Here is a 23,268-nt window from a genome sequence, read left to right as displayed (position 1 = left end):
CAAAACTCTCAAAGTTTTTTTTAATCTGCAAAACAAATTAAATCCATGTGAAAAAGAAGTAAAAAAAAAGAAAAAAAAGAAAAAAAAGAAGAAAAAAGTAAGCTTCTATCTGTATTAGAAGTCCTTATACCGAAAAACTCACCTTATTTATTGAATGACCCTCGTATTTTTGACATAACTTTTCAGTGCTGTGATTTACTCTGCCCACTATCAAACTGAGGTAATAAGCTCCCAAGAGGAAGACGTCCAAAATTAATACACAATGGTCACGTGATCGACTTTCGACTGTAAGTCCTTTCCTTCGCATTGACGGGCACTGACACTCGTTAGCAGCAGTCAAAGGGTTAAACAGTAAAACATTCATCCTCTATCTAAACCATGTTGTTTATGTTACATTATTTCTAGATTTAAAAACAACAACAACAGTATGTGTCTACATATTGTAATGAAATGATACGGTAAAGGAATCATACATGGTCAAGGAATATGACTGAGATAGTATTAATAATAATAAATAATAATAATGCACATTTATATAGCGCCCTTTCTCACTAAGAGCTCAGGGCGCCGTTTACATGAAAGAAAAACATTACAAGTAACTTAAAACATCCATGACCACTCTTTCTCAAAAAACCCACCCCCCACTCACACTCTCCCTTTCCCACTATACATACATCCACTTATAGATAGGCTTTAAAAAGACGAGTCTTTAGTGATGAGCGAAAAGCAGAAATAGAATCAGATGCACGGATATGATAACTCGAGGAAGGTTGTTCCAGACGTGAGGAGCAGCAAAGAAGAAAGAACGTTCACCATAGGTTCTTGTATTAATTATTGACTGATAGCACGTTGCTGAACGGTAGTCGGTCGGTCGGACAGATTGTACAAGTCCCTGACAGGGCAGTCGGTTGGTGGCAGTGGGAGCTGAACACTGTGTGACCCTGCATGACCCTCAGAGTAACAGTGGACCTTGTTTCTGCACAGCGTCCAGCAGAGATAAAGGCAGTGAGTGAACGAACGTGGGATCGACAAGGCGAGGAATGAGTGGCTGGTTGGCCCTCAGCTGATACAACATAGTCATGTGTCTCGACGTCGTTATCAATGCCTGTATTGACTCGAGTTGGCGGTTGTTATACGCAAAGGCGATTGTCAGGATAATATGCCTGTAAATGTGTGTGTGTGTGTGTGTGTGTGTGTGTGTGTGCGCGCGCGCATGTGAGTGTGTGTCAGTGCGTGCGTGCATGTGTGTGTGTCAGTGTGTGTGTGTGTGTGTGTGTGTGTGTGTGTGTGTGTCTGTGTGTATGACTGAATGCACGTACACCCCCCAAATTAAAGAAGTACACGAGGGAATAGATTTAAAATGAAGTGAGAGAATGATGATGATTAGAAACTATAAATGTGGAGCCATTTCATTCGCAAACACTCAAATACACTGAGGTTCTCAAGGACACACATTTAAAATAAGTAGTCACCCCCGAAAACGGAGCATGGCTGTCTACATGGCAGGGTAAAAACGGTCATGCACGTAAAAGCCCACTCGTGTACATGCGAGTGTAGTACGTGGGAGTTGCAGCCCACGAAAGCAGAAGAAGAAGAAGAAAGAAGAGGAATAAGTAGTCTTACTAATACTATGGTATGTTCCATTCCAAGAACAGGGTATATATTTCATTACATTATCCCAAAGTCTTTCCATTGTCTGCGGTACCCTTTGCTTGCACTAACATGCTCACTCTCTTAATAAACGTAAGCTTGATTGAACGAGAAACTCACAAAAAAACGTATTCATGAAAAGAAAAAAATCCAAATTTTTGCTCAGTATTTTTTCAGAGATGAAAGATGTAATGCCCTGCCCCACCCCTCCTAAAAAAAAGATGTATGAAGTATGATGATATCACACACACACACACACACACACACACACACACACACACATTACACATGTCTGTTTTATTTATCTGAATATATTCATATCATTAATTTTTATATGTTGTATACCTTTTGTTGTATCTTTTTCAAAAATGAAGATCTAATGCAACAAATGAAGTATGAAGTATGATAATATCTATATTCATATGTATTATTTTTATATGACATATACTACTCTCTCTCCCTCTCTCGGTGCTTTTGACCATATGTTTGTTCATATGTCTGTTTGACTGTCTGTTGTACACCCACAGAGTGAGCTCCATTCACTGAGTAAGTGCAGAAAAGACAGTATGGCATCAAGGCACCATCCCATGCAATCAATGAAAGCATGAGACTTCCAGTCTACTCACTCAATCAGTGTGATTGGTTTGCTCTGATCAACAGGACTCATGTATTTGATGAGTCACACACACATGAACACACACGCACACACACACGCACATGAAAATGTAAATAGACACAGGGGCAAACACAAATACATGTAATCCTTGTGAATAGCATTCATGCAGTCATGTGAACGTGTGTTTGTGAGAGAGAGAGAGAGCATGTGCATATGTGTGTATGCATGTGTGTGTGTGTGTGTGTGTGTGTGTGTGCGTGTGTGTGTGTGTGTGTGTGGTGTGTGTGATTTTGAGAAATGGAGAGAGAGAGAGGCAGAGTTGCCTTCGTGAGAGAGAGAGAGAGAGAGAGAGAGAGCGAGAGAGAGAGAGAGAGCAAGAGCGAGAGAGAGAGAGAGAGAGAGCATGAGCATATATGTGTGCATGTGTGTGTGTGTGTGTGTGTGTGTGTGTGTGTGTGTGTTGCGCGCACACCTGTGTTATGTCCGCTATCACAAAACAACAAATGCAGTATTTCAACAGTAAATACTTTATTCTCAAAACACTAACACATAAAATTTAAGCAATGTGAATATTCTTTTCACTTCACATAACATGAAACAACAAAATGCAAAGAATACTGTTTTGTTTGCTTTAAACTGTCTCAAGCATTGTCATTAAATATATTCATAAGATCACAGTTAAAGATTTGCTAACGCCTGTTAGTTCAATACCGTGAGCAAGATTTGCTGAATGGAACATCTGGTGATTATATAGTAACCGAACCTTTCGCATATAAGTCGTGAAAAAAAAAAAAAAAAAAAAAATGCTGAGTGGTGATCAGAATAGGAATGAAAATGTAAAGAAAGATTATCCATATCTGATATTGACATTTGCCTATGGAGACAAATTAAACTTTGTTCGAGGTCATTTCAAAAGCTCTGATATTTCAGATCCTTTTTATTATTGAAAAAGTCATATCACCCCTCTTCTACTATAAATCTTGTGACCTTGAAAAAAAAATCATGGTGAAAGCAACAACTTAAATGGAATATCTTTTGCGTCAAATGGTTCAAAGTAACAGAGAATCACAATCAACTTAGGTACATATACTGTATTCTCTGTTGCCTGGACCTAGATAATGAAGACACCACATGGAATATCTTGTATTGCTTTTGATTGTCAATGAGTGCCATTTTTAATAAATAAAAGAAAACCTTTGAAATCTTTTTTGTCTGCTTCTAAATCTATTCAACTTGAGCCAGGATGAAAATAAAAGTAACTTTCAACACAGTGCAAAATCGTACATTTATTGAACAACAAACAAAGTAATAAGAATTCACTGCCAATGCAGTCAAATACAGTATAATCCTTGTGACCTCTGACCTTCATCACTGTCCATGGGGACTAATTATTTATCATCATTGTGACTTCTGACCTTTTGTGTTGCATCTCTGGTTTTCTCTCTAACAATGTGAACAAACTGAAAGATGCTTTGCAAACTGAAGATTATTCTTTCCTTGATTTCTTTTCTTTCTTTCTTTCTGTCATTTTTTTTTCTGTCAGTCTTTATCTTTTCTGTATTTTCTTTTAATTCTCTTCTCCCCTTTGCTGCAAGTAGCAGATTATCACACAGTTTAATCAAGTGTCGCTGGACTGAATTTCACCTTGTGTGAAAGGATCAACAGACAAAAAGAACACTGAGCGCTCTTATACATGTGACCTTAATAAAGTAAAAAAAGATCAGAACCAATTTTAGAATGATCCATCAATGTCAAAACACTAAAACTCTGCATCCATTGGACTAAGCAGCGAAACAGTTTCATTCAGTTTGTGAGAAACAGTTGTGGGTGGTATGTGATAAACTAAAATTCTCTAGAACCAACTGTGATTTAAAAACAACAACAAAAGACAACCCAACAACAATAAAGTTTTCCCATTTATGAAGAGCATTAACACAGAGATTTTTTATATATATAACACAATGCAGATGAAACAAACCAGGAAAGAAACACAACCATCCAGAATATTTAAGCTACAATAATGACCACTTTGGAGGAATGTTAGAGATGTGCATAGAGGGCCTTGACAACTTGGGCCTTTAATGTGTTCATGTTGTTTTGGTCCCTGAACATTATCTTGGTCTTCTGAGCCATCAAACTGTTGCAAACTGCTAAAAAAAGAATAAAGAAAAAAAGGGAGAATGAGAGAGAGATAGACAGACACAGAGAGAGAGAGAGAGAGAGAGAGAGAGAGAGAGAAAGTGATAAGAGGTGAAGGTGATGACAAGGTGTTGACAAAACTGCGCTGTCAAACACAGAATGTGCCTGTCACAACTGAGCTTAAATCACCATCTTCACCTTTGATAAAGTTGCGTTTAACGGCTGACTGGCTTGCGTCTTTAAGGTCAAGATGTTAAGATGTCAGTACTGGGATCTTGGTGTTTGTCTGAGGGGCTTGAGTCCTGCCCTTACCTTCCTTGCCCATTGTCTCTAATCAACCTTTCATTCACACTACATTACATTAACAAACATTCCATGAAAAATTATTTGAGAGGGGAAAAGCATGTGATTAGGATAATATGCCATAGTCATGCAGGTAAACAAACGATGATGATTCATTGATTCAATTCTGTTTCTCCAACTGCAGCATGTGACAGTGATTGTAAAGAGACACCGAAGGCACCAGGTGTTATTGTCAAAGAGCAAATCACAGCAAGGTCACTTTAACAGTGTTTGCGTAACATTAAAAACACACTGAATACGTATCTGCAGGCTAAGTAGTTAATACTGATGTAAACAAGTCCAGAAAAGAAATCTAATGAGCATTGAATGCTACGCTAGTAGTCTGATTTTTAAACACAGATGAAAAAAAATTAACACTGACAACAATGTATGCAGATTTAAAAAAAAAGAACAAAACAACAACAACAACAACAACAACAGACAAGCCTTGGAAAGCATGCTGGTAGTCTGATCTTTAAAATATGGAAATAATATATTTTCATAACTTGTCACCTACTGACTGGCGATCTTTCCACAAAATTTCAGTCTCCAACCTCAGTGATTCTTATGCAATAAACCCAGAGAATGTTCTGCAATATAAATGGAAGCTCTGATATTTCAGCTGCACCATATGCTGCAAGTTATATATCTTATTGAATAGACAGCCTGTCGTAAGTTGGTTTTCATAGATTATTACTATTATCATTTTTGCTTATACTCTAGACAACAGCACACGGCCATTGGTTTCATGGGTGAGTTTTTTGTTTTGTTTTTTTTTATACAAAAATGAAAATATGAAGAATCAAGAAGGGCTTCATGGGCCATCAAAATCACAATGGGGTTAAGGTCCATGCTTTTAGGACAAGAGGAAATACTGGAAAACCCCAGAATGTGGGCAGATCAGTCACTCAATTTTATAATCTGCTGTCTGATATGCACATGATATGGTATTACAATACACAACTTCACACGCTTCACAGCAGGACAGAATGTTGCCACATTATGCTGCAATCAACAGACATCTTACTTTACAACACTGGAATGGTGTTACTACTGCCATGATGAGCAGAATCGATGAGTACAATCTTCCTCACCATCTGGCTTTGAAAGCCAACACTGAGACACACACACACACACACACACATGCACACACAAAGCAAGGAAATACCACTGTTCAACATGGAACATCATCATACAAAATGTCTTTGCCTGTCCTTGTCATCAGGACCATCAAAAAGCAATGACTGTGTCACAGTAATTCTTTCAGTTCATGCCCTTTGATGACAAGTCACAATAATGGAGACATACCATGCTGTCAAATTTACTCTCTGAGACAAAAATGGATTACTTCAGTTTAAATACTCAATAAAAAGTTTCATATTGAGATTCTGTTAATATCAGTTTGCTTCCATGCTTCACCCCACTCACAAATCCTGTTAAAATCTCAGGGGATTTCACACTATTGTGCATTTGATATTAAAAAAAAAATCATGACAAACCATTCCACCACCACTTATAAACACACGGATAAATGATTTCGTCCCAGCTGTTCCACCACAAGTCATAAACACATGCATAAATGATTATGTTCAAACCATTCCACCACCAATCAAAAACATGTGTATCAATAAAGAACAAAATAAACACGAGCAGAAACAAACAACAAACATAAACACATGCATGAATAAACAACAAACATCCAGAGCTCTTTCATAACAATGCTGAGTAGACAGATGTACATTCTAATTGATTTGTAAGAAACATTTCATCAATAGGAAAAAAAAATGAAGAATTGGGAACAAGAAGTAATGCTGTACCGGTAGATAAACTTTAGAATTAATCCAAGAGTAATGTTGCAAATAAAAAACAACAACCATGCAAAACCATTCACTTTCAGTGATGAGAAAAAAAATCCTCTGTGTTATTGCTGACTCCCACCCAACATGAGATTCCCAATTTACAAATTCTATCCATCTATCTATCTATCAATCTATCCATACATATATATATATAAGGCCCATAATTATGTCTTCTTTTTCCATAATATTTTCCTATGAATATTCCTGTATTATAGTATCTATATATATGTACAAATATAATCAACTGACTGACTGAAGCACCTGCATATGATGAAAGCCAAACAAAAAGACAATTGCTGAAGAAATATATGAATGGAAAGCATGTGCAACATTTATATAACAAAGCAAGCAACAAAAAAACGTACCCCCCATCCCCAACTATATTTAGAAAATAAAAATCAGAGCCAAGATCCCTCCTCTCCCAAAATTTCACTGTTGTACAACTGTAACCTGAGAACCATTAAAAATCACTATGGGAAATAAGAAACAAATCTCCTCTGAGTTATTTATGATAAAACCCTAATGTGCAGACATGTATGAAGAATTGTCAAAAAACAGAAAAAATAAACAGCAAGAAAACCATTAAATCAGTAACTGTATTTCTTCCTGTCCACAACTGATGTTATTTTGTGAAATTAAAGGTGGTCTCCTGGGAGACAGAATATTATTGTGATGCAATACAAACTATATTGTTTTTTTCTTTATCCCAGACTGCATGCGTATTAAATTTGTACCTGCATCAAACTAGAATTTTCAAAGAAATTTTGTCTAAGATAATCCTGTTGCTGCCTTGGGTTTGTTCACATGCACTAAATCCATACTGCAACACAGAACTAGGGTTTGTGGCCTCATCTGACAGACTAGCACACAGATCACCAGTCACACACAGATCACCAATCAACCTTTCAGCGAAGGGGAGAATGGGGAGAGGGATGTAAAAATCCCAGTTCCCATGTAAACTGAACCTGGGACCCTTGCTTCCTAGTCATGTGATCTAACCACTGGGCCACCACTGATCATTTAGACAGCAAATCAACAACCGTTATACAAAGTGTGGCCGATCAACAAACATAAAATATAGCTAACAGAAGACGGATTAACTTAAATGCTGTCTTGAACAACTGGTATTCAACAGAATTTTATTGGTAGATTTGGTCATTTGATTCTAAATCATTACAATAAAAGGAATACTTTTCTCATGCACATCATTTTTTGATTTTTCAAACATTTCTGATTTGATTTTGTTTTAGTTTAAAAAAAAAAATCTTTGCTTTGCTGAATCCTGACATCTGATTTCTTTGAAATAAGAAATGTACAAGGCATACAAAGGGAGGTAAACCAAATTTTCTTCAGCTGTATGTTCATCAACTGGAACTCAAGAAAAGCAAAACGGTAACAATGTTGTTCTGTATCATATCATGGTTCATTGTCACAGGAAAAATAAATTCAACTTGTCACAAACAAACATAGCAGTGAATAACAAGTTAACATTCTAGCATGTTCATTTAAAAGTGAAAATGTATAATAAAAACCATTACTATTCAAGGAAAAGAAAATGTAAAAATCAATTTCAATTTGCATGATGCATAAGAAGTTTATCTTTGCTCTCCCTGAAATATCAGGATCTTACTCTTAACAGTGAGGATGATATGCCATACGTACTCAGTGCCAGAAATATTGATGGAAACATTTTTGGTTGGTTATTTTGATTCATTCAACAACTTGTTCACGAAGATACTATTTCATTACAAAACACAACCTCTCATGAAAAGACCTTTTATTATTGTTTATGATGGCACAAGCACAACATTGTTTACCTTCTTAATAGGATTCATCATACATATCCATATAACACAATTTGAAAATAATGTATAAAAATACATCTTTTGTTTGTGTAATGTTTCATAAGTTTCTTATCGTCAAAAGACAATAGCATAAAATTAAGGGAAAAAAAGCAAAAAAAAAAAAGCAAACAAAAAACAATGACCAATAAGAGCAACAACAAAAATAAAACCATCTAAAAATGAAAATCAAAGCAAAAAACACAAACAAAACAAATCCAAAACAAAACAAACACATATCCACTTTCATACCAGCTTATTACCAGTTCTTCCTGAAAATGATAAAGCATGGACATAGTCACACACAGTTTCATACATTACAAATATAGTAATAACATACTTGAAATAAAAAATTTTTTTTTAAATGGAAAAAAAGGTTATATCTTCTGAAAAGAGAGTAAAACAATGGCAAGAGAGACCAAGGTTCCAGAGGAAAAATCACAATGGGCTGTGGGAATTACTAGTCCGATCCATTCTTGAACACAGATGCTGGTTACAAATTGTCAACAATCTTTTTTGACAAGCAGTTACATCACAAAGCACAAACATATGCTGTGGTTGAGTGTCTAGGAGAACACAAAATAGTGTCACTGTCATAAATACCAAAAAAAGTCTCTGTGGGAGAAACAAAATTAATGTTTGTAAATAACTGACATTGAAATTGTAACTACACCTCACATGGCAAAGACAAGGCAAAATATGAGGGGGAAGGAAGCATTCTGTTAAATTCCTTTTGTTTTTGCAATTTTTACATGCAATTTGTGCACGAATGTGTGCACACACACATATACACATAGAGCTAAGAAGACAGCTTTTTTTTACTACCACACCCCATGGAAATATTAGAACATAGTAACAAATCACAAGCACACACAATCAAAGCATATACACATGATCTTGCATAACTGCAAAAATGAATGGAACAATAGAATTCAACATAAACTGAAACCTCTATTTTCACAAACTAGAAAATCTATCTAAAAAACAACAACAAAAGAACACATTCCAGTGAAACCGAATGACAAAAAATTCAAACTTCCTGGAAACCAATCAAAAAAGAAAAAAGAAAAAAGGATTTACAAATTTCGACCAATCAGTCAATTTTCCCATTCTGAACTACATCTGGATTCACTGGCCGTTTCTTAACATAGGCGTGGTAATAAAAATTGGAGAAGAGCCACGTCATGGTGATGCCATAAAGAATGCTGTAGATGCAATAGTTGTAGTACGCATAGCCAAAAGCGGCAATGACGAAGCCCACAAAGAACTGAGCGATCTGAATCTGTGTCATCTGTTTCTTCCAGGTTGGAGGGCTGTCGGGACTGAGGGCGGTGAGGCCGTAGTACAGGTAGAGGACAATGTGCACGAAGGAGTTCATGGCCAGGAAGATGGCGATGGCAGGCCAGGGGTAGAAGGTGGCGCCCAGCTCACTCAGCAGCAGCATGCTGGAGTGGTGGTAGATGTGCAGGAAGGAGATCTGCCGCACTTTGTGACGCAGCACCATGAATACTGTGTCCAGCAGCTCTGCCACCTGGTGCAGGGAACAGATACGCATTGCTACAGGCAGTTTGTGCTTGCACGTTTGTACAACACGCTCTATCCTTCTCTCTTTCACACTCCTCGACTTAAACACACGTGCACACATTATGTGCATGCACACAAACACACAAAAACACACAGTGACATACATACACTTACACAAATCAACATACAGACTCTTTGCTTGCTCATACACAAACACAAATGCATACTCTCCCTCTCTCTCTCACACACACACACTCAAATTAAAAATCCATGCAAAGAAATGCAAATCATGATGACAAATGTACCTGCCTCCCCAGGTGACAAAATCTGCAAGTGTCTACAGTATCTTGTCTAAATGCTTTCACCAATTCAAAGCTTTCTTGCTGGTATCATGTAGTTATACAAAGTTTGACATACCCACAAAATAATAGCATGAATAAAGCTTTAGTACTGAGCTTAGTCAGTGTTTGACACAAGCTAGACATTGAAGTCTGTGTCAAAGCATTATGATATACTGACTGATGTGATGTGGAGATTGCCTTCAACCAAGGTGATACTATTAACAAGATAATGTTCATAATAATATTCTTGAAAAGAATATGTAAAAATCTGCTGAAAGCAGACTTTGCCATCTAATTAAGCCATCTGCATTTAATCCTCTCATCCTAAGAAAAGTACCCATATAAAACTATAAAATAAAATAAAAATTAAAAAAATCAGGTGTATAAACCAGATGAGACCCCTTTTCCCAAATGTTCATTTAACCCCTAGGCTACCAAAATGATGTGATAACTCGTCATTGAAATATTCTGACTTTTCCCTTGTTTGCAATCAGTTCGCTGACAAAAATAGTGGCAGATTTAGCTTGGGGAATCTTTCTAGATTCTATTCATAGCTAGAAACACCATCTACGTCATGAGGCAGTCCTTTATTTGAATGTTTTGGTTGGGTTACTGTCGTAGTGTTTGCCTGGCTCCTCTCCTCGCTCGCTCAACAAAATGTCGGACTGATGCTGTGCTCAAGACATGTGATCGTGGTGAACTTAATCAACCAAGATTGCTTTCTTTAGCTGATGCTCAGAAAGAACTGAAGCGCAATTTCGAAGGAGAAGACAGTGGTGAATATTCACAGGATGATTTGATAGAAAATAAAGGGAGCAATCAAGAGAGTGGCCAAGATATGACTATCAGTAAATGATGCCGGCTGTACAGGTGTAGCAGACAACAGAAAGTGACCAAATTTTTAGCAGGACACAGTGTGAGCGATTTTCTTGGCACTCAGCTAACATAGTCTGATGAGAAGTAGTTAAAGTGACCATGTGAGAAGAGTGAAGAGGAGGGGGGTGGAGACTGAGGGGGCGTGGCCTCACATCCATATTATCACTTGGAGAAGTCACAGTGCATTATGTATCTATCTCTGTAAAAAAAAATTTTATTGTGGTTGTTCTGGTATGATTTTGTGTGTACAGATATCCATTTGTCCAGAAAATATGATATTTTAGTGCAAATTACCTGACTAATGTTTGACAAAGTTGAAAATGTGACAAAAAACAAAACACTGATTTCAAAACAACAGCATTTCACTAAAAATATATAAAATGGAAAAACATCATGTGTTTTGTATTCTTTATTCATTTACCTTTCAGAAAATATGCACTTTTATGGGTCTTTCTCCAATAACAAAGAGCACATAATTTTTTGAAAATTTACAAATTTATACCCGTTTTTTTTGTGTGCGTGAAAAAACCCTGGCAAACAGATTTCACATAAATCTTCTTTTCCTGGCAGCGAAAGGATTAACTTAAATTAAAAAAAAAAAAATTCAGGTGTATAAACCAGATGAGATTCATACCCCTTTTCCCAAATGTTCACTTGGGAATATAAAGAACAACCATCATAAAATACATGTATTGTGTGTGTGTGTGTGTGTGTGTCCGCATAGGCAGGTAGTAGTTTGCACAGGACAGGAATAAGACCCCTGCCGGGTCTGCACAAGCGTGTCACGGTTAAGTATGTGTAATTAAATTTATATTTACACCAAAAACAAAAATAAACACTCACAACTCCAAACAATAACCAAGCAGTAAATTATGAAACCAGATTAAAACAAAGAAAATAAATAACACACACACACACACACACACACACACACACGAGCACAAACAGAACAAAAAGAAAAGGGATGAAAGAAAGAAAACAAAACAAACAGCACTTGCATGGGTGAAAGCAGTACAGCCCACAACCCATCACAGTACCTTGGTCAGCCAGTAGAGGGTGAAGAATGTTGTCAGGGTGCTGGAAGTCTGTCGGCTGTACAGAGACCCACTCTGCCAGATGCAGTACGCAAAACCACCCAACGTACACACACTGGCTAAGCAGCAAGCAAAGTTGTGCACAATCAGCAACTGGAGAGAAAAGAACAACAATAAAAACCCATAACATTTACAAACAAGAAGAATAAGTTGTTTATGAAAATTAAAAAAAAGATAAAAAGTTGATAAAGCAAATGCATTAAAAAATTAAAAAAATAACCTGGCCTGAAGAAAAAAGACAAACCAGGGTTGAAATAAACAAACCTCAGTGACATGGCATATAACCCAGTATTTAGGAACTTGTTGCAATGGGTTTGGAGTGTCAATTTTCAACAAAGTCAGTGTCTAAAAAGAAAGATTCTTTGCAATTTAGTGAAAATGAAGATGAACAATTATTCCAACTGATGGTGATAGTCAACCCAATTTGTCCATATCTCATGAATACATATCTCAAACATTGTGAGCTGTTGGTGACAGCACAGGCAGACAGAATCATTTGCGTTGTGAGTATAATTTTGGTCATGCAGCACTGGTACATATAGCTTCATAGAGCTGCTTTAAACATAAGAAAATAAAATTACTGGCCTCACAATTTCAAAACAAGATCAAAATCAGACTGACTGTTTTCAACAGATGCTGAAATTACTTATTTCTCATCGATGCATGTGGTTTTCTGCATCTGAAGACCTCTTGTGTATGTCACTTTTTTTTTTTGAAGACTCTCTTTAAATGCATGCCAAAGCTATCAAAAGAAAATCTTTATTGAATCATAAACTTATTAACATACAGAAGTCACTTAGATATTACTACTGTGCCTAATAATCTTATGAACGTTTCAAAACTATTTCTGTTTGAAACTGAACTATTTTCTCTGCCATAGATCAACATGTTGAAACAAATTCATAAACTTAATGGAGAATTCATCTATGAAGAAATCTTTAATTTCCATAGGTTACTTTTTCTCACAACATATTTCTCTGTGAAATTTGGGCTGCTCTCCCAACAGAGAATGTGTCACCACAGTACAGTACCTCCCTTATATTTTTTCCCATTTCCAAGTGTAGCTGTTTTACTATCAGAAAGGATTTTTTGTACAGAATTTTGCCAGGGACAACCCTTTTACTGCCATAAGTTCTTTTATACACTCTAAGTACATGCTGCAAACAGGACCTTGCTTTACTGTCTCAACTGAAAGACTAGCACCTAGACCACCAATCAGGATCCAGTGGAAGGAGTGAAATTCCTGGTTCATATATGGGACCGGAACCTGTTGACAACCACCCACTACCAAGTCAATGGACCACAACTCCACTTTCAATTTCCCAAAGTAGGTGTCCAGTCCAATCCAATATGTTACATGACATCATTTATTTGATAAACTATGAAGCTACTGTATGGCGAAAAATAAGTCAAAGGAATAAAAAAAAGAAAAAAAAGAAAAAAGTAAACATAACTCACAGGCCTCAGGTTTGTGAAGGGAGGCACCATTTGCTTCCAGACACCTGACAAAGCCACCATGAGAAGATAGCCAGCAAACAAAGGGAGGGTCTGCAGCTTTAATAGCTGCCCAAGAAAGGCCATGCCTGCTGCTGTCAGAGCCATGTTTGAAGATCTGCCAAAACATCAAAAGCAACATACTGTGGATTTTTTTTTTTTTTTTTTAGGTCAAATCAATATTTACATTCAATTTTTCTGTTGAATATCATCTAAACATCTGTCAGTCATTATAGCCTCAAACAGTCATCCAAGGCAAACTATATAGAATTTAATAGTTCATTTGCTACATAACTTAGCAAAATCTGTGACTTAAAAAAAATAAATTGCAGGGTTAATCCCTCATGAACAGTACAGGGGAAGTGTACAATAACCCCCCCCAGCCCCCCCCCACCCCCTTTTTATTACTTGTTTATTGAACATGCAGTCTAAAATATACAATATTACTCACTTTCTTGAAGGATGAACATTCTTGCTATAAGTGTTACTTATTGAATAATGTCAGCAAAAGCAGATATGACACACAGACTTTTAAACAATGAATATAAGCCATGCACCAGTTGATAAAAGTCTCTTTTTTTTTCAAACAGGAAAGCAAACTGCTAGAAGTTACAATGCAACAATTAACACAAACAGTTTCATCATTATCAAATGTTATTCATTGAACCAATATTCATTTAATTTTCTGCCTAATCCACAAACTCCCTCTCTCTCTCTCTCTCACTCAATTGTCCCCCTACCTCTCACCCCCCCCCCCCCTCCCCAACCAAACCCCACACACATATGATGCTTAAGGTAATATACAACACTCCAAACAAATGTTAAGCACCTCAAAATCACACACAAACCTTTCCTGGGCAGAAAATGAATCACACAAGAAACCCACACAGCTACAGTACAGTCACACTGAGGCAATGATAGCCTTCTAGCTCTCTGTGTGTTCCGCATGACTGGCTGTCACAGTTTATGGGCTAAAAGCACAGTGCTTTTTTAAAATGTTGCTGAGTCATACAGGATGCCTATTTGAGTATGGCAACTTTGCAAATGGAATGAAATTTGTAAGGATGTAAACAAGCAAGTAATGGACTGATATTGTTTCATTCCATTTGCAAAGTTGCCACACTCAAATAGGCATCCTGTATGACTCAGCAAAATTTTAAAAATATAGTCACAGGCAATGCTGCTTGGTCCAAGCAGACAGCCCAATTAGACATTAGGTCGGATATACTCTATCCATGGTCAGCCATGACCGAATGAGGCCTACCAGTACACACACACACACACACACACATATGTATGTGTGTATATATATATATATATATATATATATATATATATATATATATATATATATATATATATAGTTTGCCTGTATTTTCTAATAAGTCTCAATTCCTCTAAAAAGAAATTTGAGAGAAAAATACACTGGTCAATCACCCACTAAAAACATAACTTCATTAATCAAACCTAAATGTACTAATAACTGTTTACCAACTGAAACAGGGCTGGTAAATGGAATTTCAAGAGTATGCCATATCTGTCAAAAATGTGGCATGAATACTGTCAGTGATAAATTTCATTTCATTATGTAGTGTCCAAATTTTTCCAATGTTCACAAGAGATTGTCACCTGATAAATATGTATGTCTAAAGTCTGCATTTTCATTTTTGTAAATATCTTCTATGTAAATGGATTCCCTTATTCCCTTTAGACTAAGCAAACTAATTCATTAATACTTCCAATGTTGCATGGGATACTTTTTATCAGAAGGAATGTTCAAATTCAAATTAAAAAACACTTTATTAATCCACATAGAAATTATATGTGTGCAATCACAGGCTCGTTGTAGACACCAACATGAAAATGAACATATGTACCATACAATACACTAAAACAAGTCAGATAAAACCTCTCAGTAGCTGACTAAAACAACCCCCCACCCCCACACGGCCACACACATTAAGATAATAAAGTATTGCACAACAATGTATACCAAAAGAAAATATCCAGCAAATAAAATATAAATATTTAACTCTCACCCTCACCCCCACCCACACACATGTTAAGGCAAGGTAGTGTACAACAATGTAAAAAAAAAAAATCTAACAAACAAATTGTATATAAAGGAAATGTAAAATGCACACACACACACACACACACACACACACACACACACACACACACACACACACACACGTTAAGACAATAACGTATTGCACAACATTAGAACATCCATCAAATAAATTGTATTCATAAGTAAAATGCACCCCCCCAAACCCCTATGTTTTATTGGGCTGTACCCTTACATTAAGAAGCTAAATCTCAACATATACATATATTATTTATGGATTTCATAATTACATAAATCTAATGTAATGTTACATGTACATTTATGTACTTTATTTATTGTTGGCATGCCCTCAGTTTTATATTGATTAGTATGTTTGCAAGTCAATAGGCTGATCTTTCTCTTTTTCTTGCTGCTTAGTAACAAAATTGATGAACAGTGTACTTAAGAAGTGAAAAAAACCCAACAACCCCCCCCCCCCCACCCCCCCACCCCCATACACACACACACAAAACACCAATACAGACCACACCCAACTGTGGTCACATGGCAAGGCAGGTAAAGAAACAATAACAAAAAACCGGTGAAATGATGACGATGCTTTATCTGAATTTTATCATTTGTAAGACATGAATAGATATATTGTTAAATGAAAAAAAAAAATGTCACTTGGTCAGCTGGTGAAAGTACGTCAACTGCTTTTTATTAGAAAAAAACAAACAAACAAAAAACCGACTACTTTTTATCTTTTATCTAATGTTTGAAACAAAAAAAAAAACAACAAAAAAACAAACAAACAAAAAAATGGAGATTCGCCCATGGATCTAAATTCATACACTGCATCAGTGCATGGCATCCAATGTTTAAAGCAGCAAATGCGTTTTCTGACATAATTTGTTTCTTTATACATTTTTGTTGCTGATCATCCCTTGACATCTGCCTTGCCATGGTTACTGTCACCATGATGGTATCGACCAGCTTACTTGTGGGAGAAAACCAGAGCAATATGCCAGTGCAAAGGCACGTCACAATGCAACTGGTCCCAGAATTTAGGATGTTATATTACCCCAAAATCAGCTAGAGAAACAGAATCAGACGGCTGATTTGTTCCAAGCCATCGAACACCGTGTAAACGAATTTCATACGACACCGCCGTTTTAAAGTTTAAACTTTTTCATGTGCCTCTGGTCTGACTCTTTTTCTGTGAGGAACATAGGCATATGGTTCGCAATCTTTCACAAATCATGTTCGCGATTTTTCTTGGTGAAATTCAGTAAATACTGGATGATCACTTTTTTTTCAAAAATAAAACAAATTTACTATGTACCTTTTCTAAAGTTATTGAGTTTGCCGGTTATGGTTTTGAAAGGCTCCTGATTCTGTCCACTTCTTGTACAGATGAATTGTGGGACAATGGCCACGTCGATGCGCATGCGTTTCTTCCGGAAGACACGACTGCAAAATGGACTACTTCCGAAACTTGCTGCCACTTGGTCCTCAACAAGGAGGCGAACAGCCTTCTGGTGCAGAGACGGTAACAGAAAAAAAACACTTTAAATTCATTGCGTGTATAGTTTTGTTCAAAGATTTTCATCGTGGGCTTGGTATGCGCAGTTATTCACCTGTGTGGTAACTGAATGTGCTAACTCCCGTTGCGAAGATAACGGAATAGCAGAAGAAAACTCATCATCTGAAGCAGACGAGATTGGAATGTGTGGGGAAGAGACTTTCCTTCATCTGTTTTTAACTGCGTCCAAAACAGACTCAGATACGCACACATGCATGCAAGCACACACATATAGTGATATACAGAAGAGTAGACACTCCAAGTGGTTGCACTCATCCTTGGATTCTCATATACTCCCTGTGAACCTGTACCGCACTTGACGTACATATACAGGTATACAATCACATGCACACACCAACATACTCAACCACACATATCAAAATTAATGTGCACATGCCTGTTTTGTAATCCATTGTTGATTAGAATTATAGCTGAGTGAGAAACATATGCTGTTTTACTCAAGATTTGTGGCAATGCAATAGAATAGCAGAAAGCTTTTGCAGTTCAGTGAAATTAGATTTAACCCTCAAAGTGCTGGATATAATAAAACATACTTACAGAAATCATGCTTAAAACAAAGGGATAGTTTGCCTCCGCTACCTGTGCTCTGATTTGGGGCATTTGTATGCTTATCAGTAAGAATAAATAGGTAAACCTATACATTTTTGGAAAGTAGAGTGAATGAAGAATCAGATAAAAGTAAGAAAAAGGCTGTACCTTGAAAGTAGTTGGAGATATTCCACAGGATATAAACAACAAATTTTGCAAACTTGTTTTCCAAAAACGTCAACCACAATGTTTATAGGTATTTTCACATCTTTTACAGAGTCAAAATCTCAAAATTGGCATTAAACTGTGCAGAAAATGTTCTGGCTGCAGAATCATGAAATGAATATAACTGAAACAATGAAATTATAAGCACTGTATTATTTGTTTGAGACACACCCACCGACGCCACGCACGCGCACATCTACAATACTTTATGCAATCACAGGCAAAAACAGAAATAAATGTTTTCTTTTAGCTCATGTTGCTTTCAAAAGCAGCAAGAATGCTTTAAATCAAAATAATTTCCAGTTTTCTAGCTTGATTTGGTCAAGAAAACGCAATAGACCCATGCCTAACCCATTTTACCACCCCTCCCCACCCCCATCACCCACCCCCCAGTTTTTGTGGCTGGAGACACAAAACTGAATGAACAACAAGCAAGCCAGCATGCCCAAGTGTCAAAATAACAAAGCCGTATTCACCAGAATCCCTGTCAGCAAATGAATCATCACTAGTGACAAGGTCACTCATTTCCTGAGCTTTGTCAACTTCAGTGTCACTCATTGTTTACAAAAAATACGAAGATCTGGACTTATAAACTCGGTCAAAGTTTGTGCAAACACAAGCAGGGAGGCAGTAACACCAGAACGAGGCAGTTTTACGAAGGCTGCTGAGCATAGCCGTACGATGTCGGACCTTATGTAAACAGAGCCACGATCGTGGCCCATCGCACTTTACCGGGAAAGCCACGATCGTGGCTCATCGCGCTCTCCGGGTTAACAGTGTTACTTCCTTGGAACTGCTGACTGGACAGTAAAATCAGAAGTCAGTGTTAGGCACCACTGACTGGTCAGTAGATTAAAAGACGCAGTCAGTATCATTGTAATTGATAATGATATAATAATAATAATAATATACATTTATAAAGTGCCCTTTTAGGGCACTTAGAGAATAAATGGCAGATAATGGGCCAGACTGATGAAATTGCCAGTTAGATAAAACTAGAATAAGAAATTTATTGATAGTTTGGTCGCATGTCGTAAGTCTGCAAAAATTAAGATGCATCACTACACATTGTTCATTGTTGTCTAATCCTGTCTCAGTGAGTCAAAGTCCATTAGGTGGTCATTAGATGTATCAAGTTTCCAGGCTGGATACCACCTATACAAGCTGGAACCCCAGGCTAGACAGCCTTCTGAGACCTCTCCACCAAACTGACAGAGCATTGATTAAAGAATAGAAACTGTCCGTATTCTGATCACATGCCCATTTAAATGTATATTGACCCTGAAACAAGAAGTGAGTTATCTAATATAGTTGCTTCTATCGACATATATGAGCCATGTTGCATTTTTTACATACTGATTCAACAATGAAATAAAAGCACTTGGTATTTCAGCTGTCATAATAGGCAGAGGGATAAACACCATGACTTTCCTCTGTGAGTTTATGCAGAGCTATCAAGATGCAAAATGACTGAACAATTGCAGAAGTGTATGCAACTGTGTTTGTGACTGCTGACCAAGACGCATACACACAGAGTTCGTTGAAGGGAATGACTTTCCACATTTGTGATAATCCATGGTGATAATGAAATGATGTTGAGTTCTAGTATGTCTGAGGCTTTTCCTTTGGTAAATTATAATGTTTTCAGCATTCTCGCTATAAGAATTGCTTGCATTTAATGATTTATTGTCAGCACTACCATTTTTCTTATAATGCACTTGACCACAACGAAAGGTTAAGTCAGTGATAGAGACAGTGAAGTCAGAGTGAGCCTTTTCACACTGATAATAATAATAATAATAATAATAAATGCAGACTTATACAGCGCAGTACCCCCATCTTAGATGGGGCTCACCAGGTTTTACAATAAGATATACAAATTTGAGACTAACTGACACAAAAATATGTACAAAGTCAACACTGTCTCACATGACATTGGCTAAAATATACATATGTAAGAAAAAATGACATAAAAATTTTAAAATCAACACAGGCACCATCACAGTCCCAAATCACGCAGGTGCAAATCACAGCAAAACAGAGCACATCACATTCATCATTGTCAAAAAATAGATGAATAAAGAAGAAAATAAAATAAACACCAAGGAATGAAAAACACACTGAAATCATCACAAATGCATACAACTCAATAAAAAAAAAAGTACATCCAGCAATAGAATCACAGCAAGCATATGCAGATGGAAAAAAGTTTCAGTGAGAAAAATGCAATTTGAAAAGATGTTTTGAGTGCTCTCTTGAATGCGGGTATTTGGGTGTAATGGAGGTGTGAGGGTAGTGAATTCCACTCTTTAGTTGAAACAAAAGAAAAGGAACATTCACCATAAGTTTTTGTATGAATCTTTGGAATAGAGACAATATGTGCTTGTCATTTGAAGAATGAAGCTGGCAGGATGGTGTATAGACAGAAAGTAGATATCCGAAAGATAGAGAGGACAAGAATCAGTGAAGAAATTGTGAGAAAGGACTGAAAGTTTGTATTGTATTCATGCTTGAATGGGGAGCCAGTCCTGAGTTGTCCACATGTGCAGAGTTTGTTACCTTGTGACCATTTTGACCAATATTATAAGTTGGTTTGTCTGAGCCACTGTGTACTAGTGTTAATTTCCACATTGATTTTTTCCCCATAGCAATGGAGATAAATCATAGGTCATATTGTTCACTCTTTACTTTTTGACAGTATCATGAATAATCAGTATGAGAATTTGATGCATTGGTATATATTTACTTTGCTATTATTTTTATACAATACGTTGTTTTGGATTAATGATAACTTTATTATTAAGAAATATATCATAAATTTTATTCAAAATCAAAGACAAGTAGTGAAGACAAATACAAAGCAGTAAAGAGAAACTTGTATATCATGTACTAAAGCAGTCACTTGTTTTTAGAATCTGTCTTGAAATAATGTTTTGGATTAGGTCAGATTCCACTCAGTCTGAACAAAGTCTACAGGGTGTAGATCCTTACTGTTATCTTATTTGACAATAGCAAAAGTCAGTGTGTAATCTTGTCAGTCGTGTACCCAACATCTAATAGTCAGAACTCACACAGTGACACATTTGTTATTTCTTATAATGCATGCATGTGTGGACTCTCTCTCTCTCTCTCTCGCTGTCGCTCGCTCTCTCTCTCTCTCTCGCTGTCGCTCTTGCTCTCTCTCTCTCTTCCTGACACACAACACACACACACACACACACACACACACACACACACACACACACACACACACACACACACACACAGAGTGACACACTCACTCTGTGAGTGACACACACACAGAGTTTAAGTGCAAAATTATGGAAGGAGGTTCATTTCTGTTGCTTTTAAAGTGAAAGTGGAACCATTAATGAACTTAAGTAATGTCACATTACACTGTATTAGATAAGATAAATAAATAAAATTTTTAAAAAAACCCATAGAATCATGAGAAGCACATGCATGCACTGAGTTAGTATTGTCACACAGCACTCTATAAGACAAGATTGACATCCAGATTTATTAGAAGCACCTGCATGTGACCCCCATCCACACACCCACTCATACACATCCATGCATAACAATTCTAAAGAGGTGTTCTGAGAAATGAAAGGTAACTGAAGAGGCCAGCCACTTAACATACCGAATCAGTTACTGAATTAGACCTGAAATACATAGTAGAAGCCACCAGACCTGAAAGTATGTATTTTATTCTTATTCTGTCTTGTCATAAATTATGAAACCAGACAAAATAAAATTCTTATAATTAATGAGCATTGATTTACATTTCACCAAATGCAGTATATGTTCAAACCTTTGAAATGTTTTGAAATGTTTCTTGTGTATATATATAGATAGATATATGTATGTATGTATCTCTCTCTCTCTCTCTTGTATTGTATGTATGTGTGTGTATTTATATTGACACTTCTAATTCTATTACTTCTTTTTTATGGAAAACTCTAGACATCTGGACTTGTATTTATTATTCACTGCTCCTAACCCCCCAGTCCCCACTATCAGTGCATATCAGTTTGTAAGGTTGTAAGTGAACCAAGACTTCTTTTTTTTTTATGCTTGTAGAAGTAACTTTTTGTGACATATTTTGCATGCATGTATAAGCAATGTATTCCTTTGTTTATGAGTTTCAGATTGAAAGACTTTGTGACAGAGTTCAGACATCTTCACTGTTGGAGGATCGGAGAGATGCAGTTCGTGCACTTAAATCACTGTCCAAGGTAAAATGAGCTCAATATACTTTCTCTACATTTATTTGTTTATATATATATATTTTTTTTTTAAAGAGATTTTGTATTGATTTCCTAAACAATGAGAGATCATATAGGGATGTTGTACTTATATTGTCTGTTACAGAATGAGAATAGATTATCAGCTGTACAGTATTGTTGTCTTTTCTGGTCCATAATTGCTTTTAAGGATTAAGTAGGTAATGTGCTCTTTGTGGGTCTTTGCTTTTCTCACTTGGTTTGGATGATGTGTGATAGAACTTTATGTATTGAAGATGTAGAGATGTTGATAATCCTGATTTTCAGTACAGTTGTTTAGCTTGTAAAATGGATATATATTTATTCATATGTTGAAGACGTAAAGGTGTGGATAATACTGCTGCTCTCTTTTTTTCTTTTTTTCTTTTTTTTCTTTTTTTCCATGTGATTGATGCATCAGTGGGTCTCTAACTTAAGCCTCCCTCTCTTTTTCTTTTTTTTTTCTGTTATATTCATCAATTTTATGGGCTGAATCTATTGTGTAAAGTCACTTCAGATAATTGACATTATTTGACAGGTTTACATTAACTCCATTTTTTGGTGATTGCTGCTTGCTGATTGTATTTATAGTTATTACTCCACAAACCACTGAAGGCTTACATGGATTACAGGATCTTTGACAGTATGTATTTCATCAAACACATTAACATATCTTTCAGCATGATAAAGAAAAATTTTGACATGAATAGACACATGTATGTTGGCAGAAATTCCGCCTGGAAATTGGAACACAGGCAATGGATATTTTGGTCAAGGTTCTGGAAACAGACAGGTAGGTGTGACTAGTTGAATTTTTC

The 23,268-nt window shown here is 36.5% G+C and overlaps 2 protein-coding genes across 3 annotated transcripts in view; one reads left to right on the top strand and one right to left on the bottom strand.

Moving 5' to 3' along the window:
* Positions 1–8,574: 8,574 nt before the first annotated feature.
* Positions 8,575–13,885, bottom strand: LOC143293393 (very long chain fatty acid elongase 4-like). Its single transcript, XM_076604215.1, has 3 exons — positions 13,741–13,885; positions 12,226–12,375; positions 8,575–9,978 (listed from the first exon to the last, which is right to left on the bottom strand). The coding sequence occupies exons 1-3, from the start codon at positions 13,882–13,884 to the stop codon at positions 9,541–9,543; spliced, it is 732 nt and encodes a 243-aa protein (XP_076460330.1). The 5' UTR covers position 13,885; the 3' UTR covers positions 8,575–9,540.
* Positions 13,886–17,255: 3,370 nt separating this feature from the next.
* LOC143286677 (general vesicular transport factor p115-like) overlaps positions 17,256–23,268 on the top strand; it is a 28,410-nt gene continuing 22,397 nt past the window's right edge. The window contains exons 1-3 of one of the 2 annotated variants that reach the window (XM_076594330.1): positions 17,256–17,378; positions 22,337–22,423; positions 23,179–23,243. In XM_076594330.1, the coding sequence (XP_076450445.1) occupies positions 17,307–17,378; positions 22,337–22,423; positions 23,179–23,243 (224 nt within the window). In that variant the 5' untranslated portion in view covers positions 17,256–17,306. Of the gene's footprint in view, positions 17,379–22,330; positions 22,424–23,178; positions 23,244–23,268 lie in introns of both variants that reach the window. The other variant, XM_076594319.1, reaches the window with a different exon arrangement.

This window comes from Babylonia areolata, chromosome 1 (assembly GCF_041734735.1).
Source record: "Babylonia areolata isolate BAREFJ2019XMU chromosome 1, ASM4173473v1, whole genome shotgun sequence".
NCBI classification, from domain to species: domain Eukaryota; kingdom Metazoa; phylum Mollusca; class Gastropoda; order Neogastropoda; family Buccinidae; genus Babylonia; species Babylonia areolata.
This window is presented reverse-complemented; position numbering and strand designations above follow the sequence as displayed.

What these genes read in the sequence shown, in the direction of transcription:
- LOC143293393 (XM_076604215.1), bottom strand. Translation starts at nt 13,884, where the DNA reads ATGGCTCTGACAGCAGCAGGCATGGCCTTTCTTGGGCAGCTATTAAAG. An exon ending in CCTTCACAAACCTGAGGCCT is followed by an intron (nt 12,376 to 13,740) that starts GTGAGTTATGTT and finishes TTTTCTCTCCAG; the next exon opens with TTGCTGATTGTGCACAACTT. An exon ending in CCCTCTACTGGCTGACCAAG is followed by an intron (nt 9,979 to 12,225) that starts GTACTGTGATGG and finishes TCCCTGCACCAG; the next exon opens with GTGGCAGAGCTGCTGGACAC.